Genomic DNA, 17,627 nt, shown 5'->3' on the forward strand with positions numbered 1-17,627 from the left:
CTTTGTGGTGAAATCTAAGACAGTTTAAATGGCAGAGGTATGTTTGGAGTCAGGGTAATACTCTGGTGTCTTTATGAAAGGGCAACAGAGAGGATCAGATTAGAAGCCGAACAGCGAGAGTCTTTCAGTGCGGCTGTGCTATCATCTCTGTCTTCTTGTCTGTGCCTGTAGAGAGGTTAAATTAAATGGCTGTAATAAATGTTTTGGTCTTGCTGATGTGGTATGGCTGGCTATCAAACGAAAACACTGTGGAGAAACGGCATGGTGGAAGATCAGAGAGAGGAACAAATGGAGGGTGGGAGAACTGTGTCAGCACATTACCAACATTAGAAACGGACTTGTTTTCACTTAAACCTCAATTATAATGGTGGCTCCAGAAACAATTATATTGATGAATGCTTTCTAAGTTACTGTAATTAAATTATTCCATTTAATTAACGAATTATATTGAATTTCTCCCCAGAGAACGGCATTAGCCTCATCTGCTGTTTTACAAACAGGAGTACTCTAATGTTGTGTGCTATGGAAATGATTACTAATGCCTAATGAAACTGTGTCAGATCAGATAAATGCTGCACGGAGTCAACAAGCCAAGCCTGTAACACAGCCAAACCTGAGACAAAACAATAAGCAAAGAAGAAATTATTGATTGTCATTTTTTTTATTTTTTTTTTCCCCAAGGGCGGTCTTTGTAAAGCCGACATCAAATGAATTATAATGCCGAGCAAAACAGAACATAGAAAGTCAGACAGAATATGCATTAAGCCGCTTTCAAATAATTGTCTTGTGTCCGTTCATATGTATTAAATATATTTGTATTGTCATTTATAACGAATATAATCAGCGTTTTAAAATGTACTTCAGACCAAAAACGCATAACAAACTTTGAAAATTAATACTGCTAAATTAAAGTGTGGATTTACTGCACTGCTGTTTACACTCGCTGGCTATGTAAGGTAATTATACGCAATATAAAACTGGAGAGCACACAAAACGGTTTCACTCTGATGCTTCAGCAGTGCAAAGCTACAGTATGTAAATGCACAAATGAAGAAAGGGATTCAACTGCAGCTGACCATTGCCCTCTGGTGGGAATGCCATGCACCTGCTTGAAGGTGACTAAATATAGAGCATAACTAAGATTTGTTTGTCAATGAATAATCATGACTTTTGTAACGCAAGAAATACGACGATAACTAAGAATCCACACTAGGCTCAGCCATTTCAAAGCATGCCAAGACATTTAATCCTCTTTTAGTTATTTTACCCTTTGAAAGAAAGAAAAAGGAAGAAAAAAAAAGAAGAAGCACGGGCTCTACAGTAGCAATGTGGCGCATGTGTTTATTGTCCTATCCCCTCTTGGCTTGGCCATATTAGTCCATGTGAGAGGAGAGGGGAGTTGTGATGCTGTAAGCACATACCGTGCATTCTCTCTCCTCCGCTGTGCAGTTGTTGGGCATATTGTGAGGTTTTAATACAGGGGGGGATATGGAGGAGGGCTCGGCTCACATTCGCTGTACAGGAAGAGCCGCGGCCAAGAATGACAGTTGCTCCTCTTGGAGCTGAGACATCCGTGGATTTAAATTGCACTTTGAAAGGTCAGCACATGACGGGCAATCAGTCAGCAATTGGATGATCAGCAGTCATGCAAATATGTTTGAGATTATATATTTTTTTGTACTGCTAAATGATTAAATACAAAAGTAATAAATAATAATAAAAAATATAACATTTCCCGTTGAGGACTCCTTCTCGTGATATAAAAGATTAATAAGATGAAAATTGTGTTCCAAGTCTTAAAAAATCAGAAACGTATGCACTGAAATTGGATAATGAACACCAGGCCTTTTTAAAATAACAAATAAAGTGAATTTAACTTTAAAAGTGGAAATATATAATTTTATAAGCCATATCAGATTTTTTTTTGTGAGGTGTTCCATACAAACCCAACCACAGTGATACTCCTATTCAAGACATGTCGAGTCAAGCCTACAATGGGTGTAGTTACAACGTTTTAATAAGAGAGCAAGAACTGCCTGGAGAAAGAGGTGGATGGGAGTGGCAGTGTATGTCGCATTAAAAAAATCCTTACGCGCTCTTAACTTTTTTTTTTTCCCTCTCCCTGCGTGTAATGAAATGTCACTTGTCTCCACCCGTGCCAGTGCCGTGGCACACGCCCGTCTTTCCAGTTCCAACATGTTGCACTGACACCATCATTGACACGAGCCGGGTAACTGCTCGATACACCTGTGTGGGAGAAAAGCAGAATCCTGACAAGCTGATTCAGTTTTGTTAAGCCGAGGCATAAAGCTGCTGTCACTGTGATCTCCAGAGGGCTGGAGTTTGAGTTACTGATGACTTTACATCATTGTTGAGGCAAATCCAAGGATGTAAGGAACAAAAAAGAAAAAGCACCAAGCCAAAGTTCCTACAAGGTCACGTGGACACGGTGTAAAAGGGTAAAAAGTCACAAATGAATGAAGGACTTTAGTGGGGTTTATTACAGGACAAAGCTCTAACACCTGCACACAAGTTCGGCGCAGATCGTCGCCGCTGAATGATATGTGTTTGAGTGAAACGCTGAGCTATTTTGATGGAAACATCTACTAGCGGTATATGCGTGCGGGCTTCATGGCTGGCTCAGGAATGTTGGCATCAAGTATGCAGTCCTGACAGACAGCTGCACTGCAGTGGCGTTTTTAACATGCCAGACCAGGATCCAAGCGTGCTGGATTCTCTAAAGAAAAGCAGCATTTATTTATTTTTTTAAACTTTACTCACAGCGGGTGGCTGTCCCTGAAGGTCAAAAAGGACTGAGTTACTTTTTTGGAATTTGGAACAGTTTGCGCTTTATTTATTTATTTATTTTAATCTTCAAAGGTTGTTCCTCTTTTCTCTCAAAGGTCTGTGTCCGGTCTGAACAAGCCTTGGGGAAGTTGAAGAGGCCACACAGCCATCATGACCCTGAGGGATACTGCAATAAAGCAGTGACTAAAATCTGTGGATGAACTGCCCATATTTGGACACCAACACCTGACACTCGACTCTTTACGCCCACGTGCTGGGTGTAATTTGTCTGCCCTTCCACCCCATCAATACAACCCCAGTATTCATTACACTAGGTGTATCCCGATCGCCTGGTCGCCCTGTTTATTTTGTACATGTTCGGCCCCGCCCTGCAGACGCGCTGATATCACGCAGTTGCGTAATTTGACAAGCCAGCGCAAAATAGGGAGAATGAGCGTTTGACAGCTGGCGCTTTGCTCGCACAGACTGTTTCGCAACAAAAGAAACACATATGCCGAATTTATTTGCGACAGATTTCGGATAGTCGGACCGCATCTCTGCCTGTATGGCCGCCGCCGTGAGGAATAATGTTTGGGTCGCTCCGGGGCAGGACGCGCAGTTTCTCCATAAAACCACCGCGCCGCTGACATCCGACGGGCTGAGAGGTGAAGATCATGGACAAGTGCTCTGTAACACGAGGGATGCCATGCAGGGAACTTCCTCTTTTCACGATTATAATTCGGTAAGAGACTGCATTTTTTTCCCCCCCTCTTTGCTGTCTGCCTCTCAGCATCATAGTGTTTACTGGTGTCCGCAGATTTGACGTGAGAACAGCGCGCGTTGCTGATCAAAGCAAAACAGGCTGTTCATCATCATTTAAAGATGCGAGCCTAACGCTGAAGGTATAGGCCTATTATCATGTCTGCTGTCCCAACTAAATCTCTGTATTGATGCTGACATTCAGTGACTGTGGGGTGAATCGCAAGCAGGGCATAGCTGGGATGTGAAGCGTTGCACCCGCTCCTGAAAACTTGTGAGGAAGATGCATAGCGCTGCGGAGCAACTGGATGTTCTAATTTCAGACATGTATTTCGAAACAGCTCAGGCTGGAGCAGAAGGGCGTCTGCTGCATGTGTGTGTGGGGAGGGGGGCGTCTTTGATGTGTGCACACATGTAGGCCCCAAATTCATCCTTAAATTCATTCACCCCCAGTTAATTTTGTCATTCTGTCAGCCTATCACGCCTTGGCATCGACGCTTTGGCTTCTGAATCAATAAATATTTATATATTTCAAAGTCAAAGTAAGAGCAAATTGCATACCAAATTCCGGACTGACTTTGAATCTTAGTTCTGCCTTTTCAGTGTAAAGATATGAATGAGAATCTTTCAAGAACATGTGGGAAAGCCTGAATCAATTGCTGGACACTTGTTCTATTTTCAGTTTTCAAATTTTTCTAATTAACAAACACAACTTAGTTTTGACTGACCTCCTAATTTCCGCCTCTCTTCTGCTCTCCAGGGTAAATCAGACATGGACAGCTACTTGTGTTCGCACCCGCAGGACTTGGTAAATTCCAAAATGATGTGCCGGGATGGCCCTCTGATGCTAGAGCCCCCGTTCACCGAGGACTTCCCTTCTCCTTACAGTGTCAACATGAGCTTCCTCATGTCTGACGTCACATACCTGCACTCTGGCCTCTGTAGGGTGAGACAGATCAAACCAGAGCCGTCACACACCCTGATGCATCCAGCCTGCCAGGGCAACGGGCCACCACCAGCTCTCACAGAATACCCAGGTGTTTTCAGTGCAGCTGACGCTGCTAGTGGTAACTTCTTCATCAAACAGGAAGTGCCAGATTTCCAGGACATTCCCATGTTTCAGCTGTTGAACTCTGATTTGGAGCAGCTCGTGCATGGGCCGCAGGTGAACTCCCTCCCCGTAGCCCCATTAAGTCTTCCTGTTGGGAATGCTCATGCGCAGAATTCCACTAAACCCGCGAGCAGCTCGCAGAATGAATGTTTTCCATGTAGTCAACACCTTGGCCATCAGCTGAGGTCAACATATTTGCCACCTTCTCCACCAAGCTCCGAGCCTCCCAGTCCAGACAGGGGCAAAGTTCTCCACCACAATCTCTCCCCGCCTCCTTCCTACGAAGCCAGCATCGCCTCCAAGTTAACTTTTCAGACCCACAATTCCACTGATCCCGGACAGACTTCCGGCGTTGCTCCTGCCCAAAACCCAGACCAAAATTCCATCAATCGATTCGTCCAGAGCCCAGGTGTTAGACCAGTCCAGCATTCGAGCCTGACGCCAGTTCAGACGACGCCATGTATTGGCCCGCTGTCCCCAGAGTTGGCTCAGTCGGCTCCAGCTAAGTACAATCGAAGGAATAATCCTGATCTGGAGAGACGAAGGATTCACCACTGTGACGTCCAAGGTACGACTTCTATCCAGTCTGCACTACAACAACAACAAAGTTTAGTTTAGAATTTGGCAACATTAAAACTTAAATGTTCCTTTATTTATTTATTTTTAGATCATGTGCAAGTACTTAATACGTTTCATCTCTCTTTTTTCTTTTTTTAGGGTGTAGGAAAGTATACACTAAGTCTTCTCATTTGAAGGCCCATCTACGGACCCACACAGGTAAAATGTTTTCCAGTTGCACGTCTTATTTTGGGGTGAAAGTGGTGATGTTGCCAGGCAGAAAAAATAAACTTGGCATGCAGATGCATTCTGTCTGCCGACAGACCTGGCCCACATCTCACTGCTGTCAAATCAAATAAACCCTGCAGCTCTCGTAAAGGGGGCAGGGAGACAGAAAGTCAGGACACGATGTGATTTATGGCTCCTGGAGGAGACGTAGTATCTCTCTCTTTTTTTTTTTTTAAATCATCAAAACTTCTTAATTAGTCGTATGAAATCTGATACGGAGAAAAGCACATGTGTACGTGTTTAATTAATGTTATTTATTAAGGCTTCATTTTGCCATTTTCTTCCTGCCGTAGGTGAGAAGCCGTACCAGTGCTCGTGGGACGGGTGTGAGTGGCGCTTCGCTCGTTCCGACGAGCTGACGCGCCATTTCAGGAAACACACCGGGGCGAAGCCATTCCAGTGCGGAGTGTGTAACCGCTGTTTCTCCCGCTCTGACCACCTGGCCCTGCACATGAAGAGACACCAGAGCTAGAACCCCGTTCTCACCCCCGGAGCCCTCCTAAAAACATCTTCTTATTTTTCAGTTGACACAGACAAAGCACTTACATGTAAACACATTTAAAACTCTGCATTAATCCACCTCCTCCCCGGGGGAGTTAATCTTAGCAGTGCTGGCCCACAACTAATGATTTATTTTATTGTAAAAAGATTAAACATTATTGTTGCCTTATTTTATTTCCATGCCTCAATAGTGGGGGATATTTACAAAGGTGTCAGTCATGTAATAATGAATTTTTATTTTTTCATGACTTCAGATATTGTACAGATCATATCAACAACATGTCATAAGGGCATTTATTTAATATACAGCAAACTGCTATAGTGTAAGTGCTGATATAGTATGTCCTGGAAGGAGTATGTGGTTTCAGCCAGCAGGTGGAGGGACTGATGATAGTATATGGGTGTAATATAGAAAGTCATTGCAGGTAGGGAACGTAAAGTCGTAGTAAGGTTTCCTCAAAGAAACGCTAGTGGGAATAAACACCGGGGGCTGTTTGCGAGCCAGGTGGTGAGTTCAGAGCTTACAGCAAGTCTTTAACACTGCCAGATATGCCGTATGGGTTACTTTGCCATGAGATAATCTACTTATGTTGACTAGTTTCACAGAAATAAAAGGGAGACAATGGTGCATTTTTTAAAAAAATAAATAAATGAACATTGCATGAATTCATTTCAGTCGAAAGGGTTAAAGTATTGTTTTGTACCATGTTGACTTCAACCAGCTGCACAGCAATATCTCATTTTATAGGACGAATCATCAAGTGCTCAAACGTGATTTACAGCAACTTTTTGAGATGGTGTCACAACAGTCGTTTTTTTCTTTCTCTTGTTGCCACGGCGGACAGATCAAGACTTGTTGATCTTGACTTTGCTTTGCAGGCATATGAATATAGTTTAAAGTAAGCCTGAATTGTTTTCAGGCCAAGCACCTGCCAGATTAAACGGTTTATCTTTATCAGACAACTTTATCAGAAGTGCCTTTAACATTTGTTTTTGTTTTTTTCTCGAGTGAGTGAAAAACAAAGCAGCAGCATTTTTGGACGGTATTGTTTTCAGTGCTAATCTGATTGTTGTCTCTCCATCCTTACTTTCATCACATAGTCTGTACTGACCAAATTTCGTTATGATTTGAATATGAACAAAGTGTCTGTGATTTAAAATGTACATGTTTTGTATCTGCGGTTTGAGGATACAATCGACGGATTGTTTTTCGGGGGGGGGGGGGGTGTACAAAGATTTTAAACCTTTTTTAAGAAAGAAAATTTGGTTTATTTTTATTTTTATTTTTACTTGACAAAGTCCAAGAAGGATCAAATTACAGAATACTGTTTATCCAGCCAAGAAAGCAGCTCAGTGGATTACATGCCAGTGAGTCATTGCAATAATGCGGAAACACATATATACGCACACACACACACACACGAGTATATTACAGTATTTTGTGTCAAAGCTTAAACATAAACATGTAGCCTGAATGGATGAAATGTCCACTGGAGTCATGTGACCCCGAACAGTACAAATAAAAGTTTTGTGTTGAACTCTTTTTGATTGTCTGGTTTTTAAGTGGTATTGAATATAAGACTTTCGGACGTTTTACTCAATCCACAAGTTTGCTCGCACCTTCGATGCATTTTATTATTTACATATTTACATTATAGATTTTGGGGTTCGGGGGACTTTGGTATTAGATTAGATATAAATAGAAGAAAATGTAGTTAGGTCATAACATTATGACCACCTTCCTAATATTGTGTAGGTCTCCCTTGTGCCTCCAGAACAGTTATGACCCATCAGAGAATGGACATGGGCCTTCTGAGGGTTGTCCTACGGTGTCTGTCTGGAGTACTATGGGTTAAGGGGAGGGGCCTCTGGATCATCCCACAGATACTTGATCAGTTTGGGATCTAGTGAATTTGGAGGCCAGGTCAACACCTTGTGCTGTTCTTCATGTTTTTTTTTTAGTTGTTCTTAAACCATTTTTGTGTGTGTGCCAGTGTCAGGCTGCATCCTGCTGGGGATGGCTGCTGCCATCAAGGAGTGCCATTGCTATGGGGTGGGGGTGTCTGGTCTGGTCTGGTCTAGGTGGGTGCTACATGTCTAAGTAACATCCACATGAGTGAATACCAGGTCCAAAAGTTTCTCAGCAGAATGGTATTTACTTCTCCTGTTAGTGGTTTTAATGTTGTGGCTGATCAGTGCATAACACCTTTTTTTGTTGTTGTTGTTGTTTCGCAGACATACACTGCATGAATTTATTCAGAAGTGTACGTATTCTGAGCATACATTCTTGTGTACAGTGTTACTGTTAGCCAGTTGAATATGTGAGACGTGTATTTAAGCTGCAGCTTTACATTTAAAACCGATCCACAAAGATGCTTTCCTCCCTCACGTCCCCCACTTAACGATCATCTTCAGGCTCTTCAGCTCTGCCTGGAACTCGCCAATAATCAGTCAGTAGCACAGTCCCTATTTTACTGACAATTCCACCAAGTCAAAACAAAACAAGACGCCTTCTTCTGTGCTTCCGGTTCTTGGAAAGTGTCCTCGACGTGAGTCACAGCAAAGGAGTTCACAAAAGGTGCCAGGAGAAAGCTGTGAAAACCACAGAATCAGTCTGAGCTTGTCCTGAGCTCAGATGAACTTACCGGTCTTGTTTGCCTTTAGCATTTTTCTTTATTATTTATTTTTTTCCACTGTACTTTACTTACTGTACAGCGGGGCCTGTATCGGCTCTGGTGAGCGATAAATCACCCAGGTGATGTACTGCACGCTAAAACGCTTAGTGGACTGGGAATTGATTGTAATCATCTGAATCCTTTGCTGGCGGACAGAAACATTCATCCAGATCCAGTTAGAATAGAGCACAGTACAGGATGTGAAGGGCGTTTTCTTTTAAGTGTGACCTGTTCTTAGAAACTGCGCTGTGATGGAGCATTCCAGGTCTTAAAATACTTCCTGATGGCACTATAACAACAACAAAGCAGCGTGATATGACACTGTTTGACACCGACAATGTTTTATGAGGATGTCTGGGCGAGGATATTTATGTGCTTTCTCTCTACGCGCCGCGTTAAGCAGATTTCAATTGTCCCAAGATTTTTGCTCCCTTCGTGTAGTGACCAGCACTTTGTGTACAAACTGTATATCAGCTATCATTTAAAATGGCCTCCCTAATACCAAGATTAGGTTTCTGAATGCCTGCGAATGTGTGTACAGTACTCGGATGTCGGAGCGACATCGAAACCACATACCCTCCATCTCAGTCATAGATAGCAGCAGGCTCCATCCCGGTCTGTTACATACAAAATGCAACTTTATTAACCTTCATGCCTCCATTCATATTAATATACATGTATATGTTTGAACTTATTTTAATTTCACAGCTCCATCCATATGAAAAATACAGAGAAAAAGGCAAAGAACACTGACTGGATACTTAAACAACTCTCGGAAGAAGGAAAAAAATAAAGAAAAGTAACAGAAGGAAGAAAGAAAAAACAAAAAAAAGGACACCTGTTCTTGAAGTTTTTGAAAAATATCAGGATTAAAAATGTTCTTTTTAAAGACTGTGGAATTCCATGAGCAGGATCTCCCTTTTGAAGCAATGCTGCAATGCAAATATCACATTTATTTTTATTTTTTTTATTTTTTCAAACGGTAAGAATGAAAAGATCTGAATATATTTACACTACACTCACTTTACATAAATACAGGAACGACGATTACTGTACGTAATATCAGCAAACTTGAAACATAGGCATTGGCTCCACTACTTAAAAAAAAAAAAAAATCTTCAAAACCAGGAAATCAAAAGCAGATGTTACACAGCAGGTAAAGTATATATTGAACTGATAAGAAAGTGTGAGATCAGATTCGTTAATAAAGGCCGCCGGCCGGACTCTCAGCCACAGGGGTATCTCCTGTGAGTGCGAATCCTCATTATCTTCCATGGAACTACTATGTTGAACTGATGTGCTGAAGCTGAAACATCAAGAGGCCTTTGTAACTCGGTTGTGCTCCCCTTAGAGGAAGTGACTTATTGCAAGCAAAGTAATAATGTGTGCTATAAACAGCCTGTCAAAGTGTTATGGGAGGATGCTGCATTTGACACGAATGATATAAGGCTCAGTGCGAGAGAAAAAAAATTAAAAAAAATAAAACAAAAGAAGGTTCAACATTAGAGGTCCGACTTGCATAACGTATGTTGTCTGTGCTTTTCTTTATTTATTTGTTTTTCCTCCTCAAAAGTTTCTCGTTTTGAAAAAAATTTCCTAGTCGAAGCAAATCGAAAAAACTCTGCACAGAGCAGTTGGTATTACAAGTTTGTGATATGAGGCACTATTCATTATTATTATTATTGCATAACTTTGACCCTGGTTACCGTAACAAAATTATGCTTTAAAATGAGGAAAGAGATGCTGAGGGGGGAAATACAATACACCCTGTCCTGCGGAGGGAGAAAAAGAGAGAGAGAGAGAGATAGAGAAAGAGAGAGAGAAAGAGACACCGTCTTCAAGTCTAATTGAATTTGTCAAAGTCTGGTGCATTAAGGCTTGCAACATCACATACTGAATACAAGAGTACATGTGTTGGTGATATGTGCTTGTTCGGTAGAATTTCTTGTCCGGGTGGTAGCAAAATAGCAATGCAGGGAATTGAGTACCTTAAAGCGGTATATAAATAATTTGTTGATTATAGCAAACACTGGTTTTAGCCTTGGGAATAAAAAAAAAAAAATGATTTGATCATGTTTAACCACAAACTTAAAAAAAAAAAAGTCATAATATAACATCACATATGATAATTTACATGATGAATACCATTAGCCCCATTTCACTGTATATCAAATTAGATAAATTACAGTCTCTGGAAAAAAAGACTTTACACGTATAAATGTATTTCCTGCATCTACTGATCAAAAGCCCTATTTTTCCAATGTATATACAGGCTGTAGAACTTTGCAATAAGTTTTTTTTTTTTTCTTCACTATCACATATATTACAACATTTCAAAAGATCCTTTTTACAGAAGAGAGAAAGAGTTATACGCAACGACGAAGTGCCCCTCAATCATAAAATGCTCTAATACATTATATGGATGATAAAATAAGTTGATGATTATTTCGCTTATAAATTGACATCTGGAATAAAATTATTTGAAGGAGAGAAAAAAAATAAATCATACTAATAATAATAGAAAATAAAAAAACAAGGTGCTGATATGCTTTTTGCAAAAAAAAAAAAAAAATGATAACACAACTGGGGGTAATGACATGTGCACAAACGGTATACATAAATAATGATAGCATACATTTTCCTTTAAATCAAAAAGGTGTGTGGGAGTTACTTCCTGGATTTGGCTACTTTGACTGAAAGTGAGAATCCGTGTGTGTGTGTGTGTGTGAGACTGTGAGTGTGTGGATTTCAAGGTACCATAATCCAAAACCATTTCTTTTTACTGGCTTCTGTCCAATAAATGCATTTGGCAGCACGATCAAATAACATTAGTTGGCCTGATACGCTCGAGTTTATGTCTGAAGCTTTTTACGCAGCATATAAAGCCCTGGAAACACTTGCAAAAAATTGTCCGCTATGAGGACTATAAAAATATATCTTCAATCGAATTTCCTGATTAAGGTTAAGTGATGTCCTCCTAGAGATGTTACTGCCAGTAACTGCATCTAAAATCTTCCTGTGATAATATATTCAAGAAATGTTTTTTTCTTTATATATATTTATTTGTATGATGTATGCGTGCAATTCCTGCATTTTTCAGCAATTTCTATAACCAAATTTCAGGTAATAATCTCAACGTATGTCTGATCTGAGGTGAGAACATTTCAAGTGACTTTTTTGTGTTTGAGACAAAAAATAAAAAATAAAAAATTAAATAATGTGTCAGACGTCAGATCAGAGCAGAGGAACTCGTGTGGTACAGGAAAGAGGAATTGGCCGAGCTAGAAACGTTTCCTCGGGACATTGACATCAGCAAACAGAGCGATTAGGAGGTTCCTTCTCGCCGCTTTGTTCAGAATGTATTGCTCTTCTGCATTATACACCACGCCATCCCTGCAACACTTCAGCCCGGTGTTAATGTCAGCTTATGGTCGAGTGCTGTGCAAAACCACAACACAAATTCCTTTTTTTTTTTTTTATTATTATTTCTCTCTCTCTCTCTCTGTTAAACCCAGCGAAGAAAACCGAGCTGAATGATATAAAACAGATTGGGACAGAATGAAAGTCTGTAAGGTGCCTCTGTTATTTTTTTTCTTTTTCTTTTCACATACTGGAAATCTCCTCTGATTGTTTCAAAGTTCACTGTACATGAGGGCGTTGTATTTTTCTGAGTCAAACATAAGCAATAAGCAGGCATTTTAAAATAAAAAAAAAAGAAAGCAAGATTCAAGAAAACAAAACATTATCATCATACTGAAAGTATCCTTTAAGATTGCACTTTACTGATTGCTAATCACAGCTCAAAATCCACCAAAGATATATCTTTTTTTTTTTTTCTTGTTGTTGTCGTTGTTAAGAAAGAGGCTCAACATAAAGAATAGCACTGATGAGATCTGGGGATGTTCCAGCCATGCGAGCGGATCATAAATGGTGTGTTCCTTTGCTGGTGTGACGATGTGCATGTCCAGTTTCCACAGTTCGAAGTAAAGCAATGAGTAACTGAAAAAGAGTGGATGTGCTGATGAGGTTGGGTCACCGTTTGCTGGCTGTGGTTAAAGGTGAAAGGCCAGCCCTCTTTTAAGCCTCTGTAAGGGACGCCTCTGACTTAACAGTAGACTCCAGGGGAGGGGATGAAAATAAAAAAAAAAAGGAAACCATGTGTGATTCAATGGTGCCATCTGCTGGTCACAAATTGGACTCACAGGGCGGCACGGTGGAAAAAAAAAATACTGCCTGTAACTCCGACTGGTCCTTTCCCTGTGATCCAGTCCAGGCTAACCTGTTCCTTCCTGTTCGCACAGGAAATCCATTCCTCACGATGGGGTGTTTCACATTATGAATGCTGGAAAAGCAGCTGTTTGAACAATAATGAAAAGTATACCAAAAAAAAAAAAAAAAAAAAAGAGACTGTTGCGATTGCATTATATATATCTTTTTTTTTTTTGTCCAAATAAAGAGTGCGAGTCCATCTTAAAAATCAAAGTGAAACATTTACGAACAGTGCTGTAAAAGACAGTTCCCTATTATATTCCAAACATTGACAATAAAAGATCCTGCCGTCCTTCCAAACTAAAAGGGATCCAGAAGCGACCCTGTTTTGTGCTCTGCAAGCTCTGTGCACCTTCGTCCATCCGTCTTCTCATTCCCCGTCTTCTCTCCTTATGAAGGATGAGAGTATGTGTGCGTCTGTGTGGGTGGGTGGGTGGTTGTGTATCTGCATGCTTGTGTGTGTTTGTTTGTGTAATGTGCGCGTCCAGGCCAGCTGAAAAACATTCACAGGGAGATCCCGCTCCCCCGGCTGCCTGCATGTGTGTGAGTTTGTGAGTGTGTGTTTGTGTGTGTGTTTGTGTGTTTGTTCCATTGACCTCTCCCTCTAATCGCTCTCCAGCTGATTCACACCAGCATGTGTCTCCGTCGGTGCAGGGCCAAGTGGTCAGATCTGGAGAAGCTGCGGTCACAGTCTGCACACTTGAAGGGCTTCACCCCCGTGTGTTTTCTGTAATGCCTCGTCAGCTCATCAGAGCGGGCGAACTTCCAGGTGCAGCCGTCCCAGGTGCATTTGTATGGCTTTTCCCCTGGAGAGGAAGACACAAAACAGTCCTCAGGCCTCAATCTTACACACAACGTACACCTGGACATTAACTATCCCCGCAGTTCCCGTGGTTTTCGTACATTTTTTATTTGACGTGAAAGTCAATTAGCAGACATGAAACTTGCCGAGTTGAGTAATTCATCATCGCAAACATCGATTCTGGATTAAACTGTATCATTGCACTGTAACAGAGTTTAGGTGCAGATTGATGGGAAAAGGCTGCACTCGTTAAGTAACAGTGGTCATTTAGAATTAGATAAAATAAATAAAATATCTACTTTCATTGATTATGCAACTCCAGCAAGTGTCATGAGTTCACTAATAGATTTCCATATTTTATTAAACTGGAGGCAGCCCTAACCATAATGTACTGTAAGTGCATTTACTCAAGTACTGTGCTTATGTACAATTCCGGCGGTACTTGTACTGCACTTGAACATTTCCATTTAATGTTCCCTTATACTTCCACTCTACTACAGAGGGTACTATTGTGCTTTGTATTCCACTGCATTTATTTAACAGCTTTAGTTATTTGTTACTTTTAAGATGACGATTTTACACAGTGGATGTAGTAACAAGCTTCTGTTGTTGAGGACTGAAGATTTCTCACATTTTAGATCTCTCTAAATTGTTTAACAGCTCCACCAAATACTGAATATCTGACCCAAAATCAAAGATAAGAGTAAACTTTAATAATACTGTAACCATATGTTGCTGCTGATACCTAACAGCTTGTATTCAGTTTGATTTTTCATTTTTCGGTGTATGCAAGTATACATTTAATACCTTGGAGGTGCACACTTGTTCCCTTGCTCCTTTGGAAGTATACACTTGGAAGTATACACTAAACAAGTGCACACTTGTTCCTTTGCTCTCTTGGAAGTATAGTCTTTCTCCCTTGGAAGTATACACTTTCTACCTTGAAAGTATACTCTTTCTCACTTGGAAGTACACACTTGCTCACTTGGAGGTAAACACTAAACAAGTGCACACTTGTTCCCTTGCGCCCTTGGAAGTAAACACTAGCTCCCTTGGAAGTAAGCATTTAATACCTCGGAAATATGCACGTGCTCCCTTGGAAATATACACTCGCTCGGAAGTATACACTTTCTCCCTTGGAAATATACACTCGCTCGGAAGTATACACTTTCTCCCTTGGAAGTATACACTTGTCCACTTGGAAGCATACACTTGCAAGTGCACACTTGGACGTGCAAGGAATTCTGCAAGGGAGCAAGCAAGGAAACAAACAGTCTAGTGACTGTGAGAGAGTACAAGGAGCAAGTGAGCAAGGAAACGCGGTGCAAGGAAGAAAAGTAGTGTAACGCAAGTAGTAACGCAAAGGCCAAAGTAAGTGTCCAAGAAAGGAACAAGCACTGGTAAGGGAGCAAGCAAGGGAGCAGGGAATGACAAAAGTGAGTGGCAATGGAGGGTCCAAGTAAGCAAGGGAGGGTGCAGGGGAGCGAGCAAACATGCAAGTAAGTAAGTAAGCAAGCAAGGGTACAAGCATTAACAATGGTTCACAATTTTTGTTGCACGATTTCTACTTGTAATTGAGTATTTGTACTTGTAACTAGTTTATTCAAGTAAAATATCTCTGCCACTGATTCCAGTAGGACTTGGTGTAATAGTTTTAGCACTTCTAGTGAAATTTACTCAAGTTACACACAATTCAGCTTCAATAAGAATCATATGACAAAAGTGATTACACGCCACAGTAACTGCCCAGGGGCAAAGCAAGTCTTATTGGTTAACTCATGATCAGTGTATGACCTCAGAGGGCTCGGTTGTAAGGCCGCTCTGAAGAAAGCGTTCTCATAACTTGGAAATGTTTGCGTGTTTTGATTAAGTTCCAGCTAATGATTGAATGATTGATCTTCACAGTCATGTAATATGAAAACCTATTAATCTACTGACATTTGATCCTGCTGATGGAACAAATGTGTCAGGATTTTCAGGGTGAGGTAGGACCCAGATGCTGGACACTAGGCGATGAGGCAGAACGAATTTACTTAAACCAGAAGTAACACAGAGCGCTGCATGAGGCAGGAGATGCAAAAACAAAAATCAAAACCATCGAAAAGAAAAGAACGTAACAAGACCAGCGCTAAAAAACAACAACACAGGGAACGCAGGGAATCCCTGGAAAACAGTACGACACAACAGAAGACAAGGGGAGAGGCAGGACTATATATACACAAGGGTAGAGGAGACACAGGTGAAAACAATCAGGGCGGGGCAGACAATTACACAGGTGGGAAATCACAGGACAGGAAGAAGGTAAGACAGAAAACAAGGAAAAACTTAAGTCTATAAAACCGGAAACTCAAACATAAAACATGAATGAAACTCAAAACATGAACACAGGAAATCAAAACGCAGAACCATGACAAAATGCCCACACATTAGATCAATCACAGCTGCTGATTAGGAGGGTTTTGAGAGATGTAGAATAAAGTGAATTTACAGCAGTTTTGTGCAAATCTTAAATATTTTTAATATTTATTTTTGAATATTAGCCATTTTGCTTGTTTTCACTACCTTAGCGAAATGTCTTGGTCTAGCATTAGCCAGATTAAACTTTACCAGCTCTCCAAAATTACTCTGAAGCAGTTTTCAGTGCAGCCTCAGAGCAGAGTACAACCAGGGTTACATATTTCCCGTCCCAATGGCGATAGGTACACACAAATAAGAGTTTGACATTCAGAGAATCTAAATGTCATCCCTCTTAGCCTTGCGCAGATGTCACATTTTGGCAAAACAAAATTACATCATATAAAACACCAATGCTCAGGCTCACTGACCTGTATGCGTCCTCCGGTGTGCTTTTAAGTGTGAGCTTTTGGTGTACACCTTATTGCAGCCCTCAAAGTCACATCTGTGGATTCTTCGCTTTTTGGAGTCCGGTGACTCTGACCTCCGGGGGCGCCGGATGCTGTCAATACTGAACGGGGACATGGAACTGCAGAATAAGAAACGACACAAGAAAAGGATTATTAGACTGTGACGATGACCTTGCCCAGCACCACTGTGGTCCAAATCCAGAATGAGTAATAGCTCTGAGGTCTTGAGGTTTTTGAAATTCATCATTTCAGACGTATTTGTTTTATGTAGTGTGTAATGTAACATACACTCTGTTGCCAAAAGTATCCACACACCCATCCAAAAAATTTAATTCAGGTGTTCCAGTCACCTCGATAGTATATCAAATCAAGCACCTAGGCAGACTGCTTCTACAAACATTTGTGAAAGAATGGCTCGCTCTCAGGAGCTCAGTTAATTCCAGCGTGTAGGATGCCACCTGTGCAACAAGTCCAGTCGTGACACTTCCTCACTACTAAATATTCCACAGTCAACTCTCAGTGGTATTATAACAAAGTGGGAGCAACTGGGAACAACATCAACTCAGCCATGAAGTGTCAGGCCACGTAAAATGACAGAGCGGGGTCAACGGATGCTGAGGCGCATAGTGCGCAGAGGTCGCCAACTTTCTGCAGAGTCAGTCGCTACAGACCTCCAACCTTCATGTGGCCTTCAGATTAGCTCAAGAACAGTGCGTAGAGAGCTTCATGGAATGGGTTTCCACGGCCGAGCAGCTGCATCCAAGCCATACATCACCAAGTGCAATGCAAAGCGTCGGATGCAGTGGCGTCAAGCACGCCGCCACTAGACTCTAGAGCAGAGGAGACGCGTTCTCTGGAGTGACAAATCACGCCTCTCCATCTGGCAATCTGATGGACGAATCTGGGTTTGGTGGTTGCCAGGAGAACAGTACTTGTCTGACTGCATCGTGCCAAGTGTGAAGTTTGGTGGAGGGGTGATTATGGTGTGGGGTTGTTTTTAAGGAGCTGGGCTT

General features: G+C 41.3%; 2 protein-coding genes across 2 annotated transcripts in view; one reads left to right on the forward strand and one right to left on the reverse strand.

Moving 5' to 3' along the window:
• Positions 1-2,972: 2,972 nt before the first annotated feature.
• On the forward strand, positions 2,973-7,547 carry klf5b (Kruppel like factor 5b). Its single transcript, XM_084544015.1, has 4 exons — positions 2,973-3,529; positions 4,307-5,225; positions 5,375-5,434; positions 5,797-7,547. The coding sequence occupies exons 1-4, from the start codon at positions 3,353-3,355 to the stop codon at positions 5,973-5,975; spliced, it is 1,335 nt and encodes a 444-aa protein (XP_084400141.1). The 5' UTR covers positions 2,973-3,352; the 3' UTR covers positions 5,976-7,547.
• A 1,845-nt stretch (positions 7,548-9,392) lies between these two features.
• The window catches only part of klf12b (Kruppel like factor 12b), a gene marked incomplete at its 5' end in the record, with an annotated part of 42,595 nt that continues 34,360 nt past the window's right edge, over positions 9,393-17,627 (reverse strand). Inside the window, 2 exon segments of the mRNA XM_084545346.1 lie at positions 9,393-13,754; positions 16,576-16,733. Coding sequence (XP_084401472.1) covers positions 13,573-13,754; positions 16,576-16,733 — 340 coding nt within the window. The 3' untranslated portion in view covers positions 9,393-13,572.

The sequence above is a fragment of the Chelon labrosus genome (genome assembly GCF_963514085.1).
Source record: "Chelon labrosus genome assembly, chromosome: 5".
NCBI lineage: Eukaryota > Metazoa > Chordata > Actinopteri > Mugiliformes > Mugilidae > Chelon > Chelon labrosus.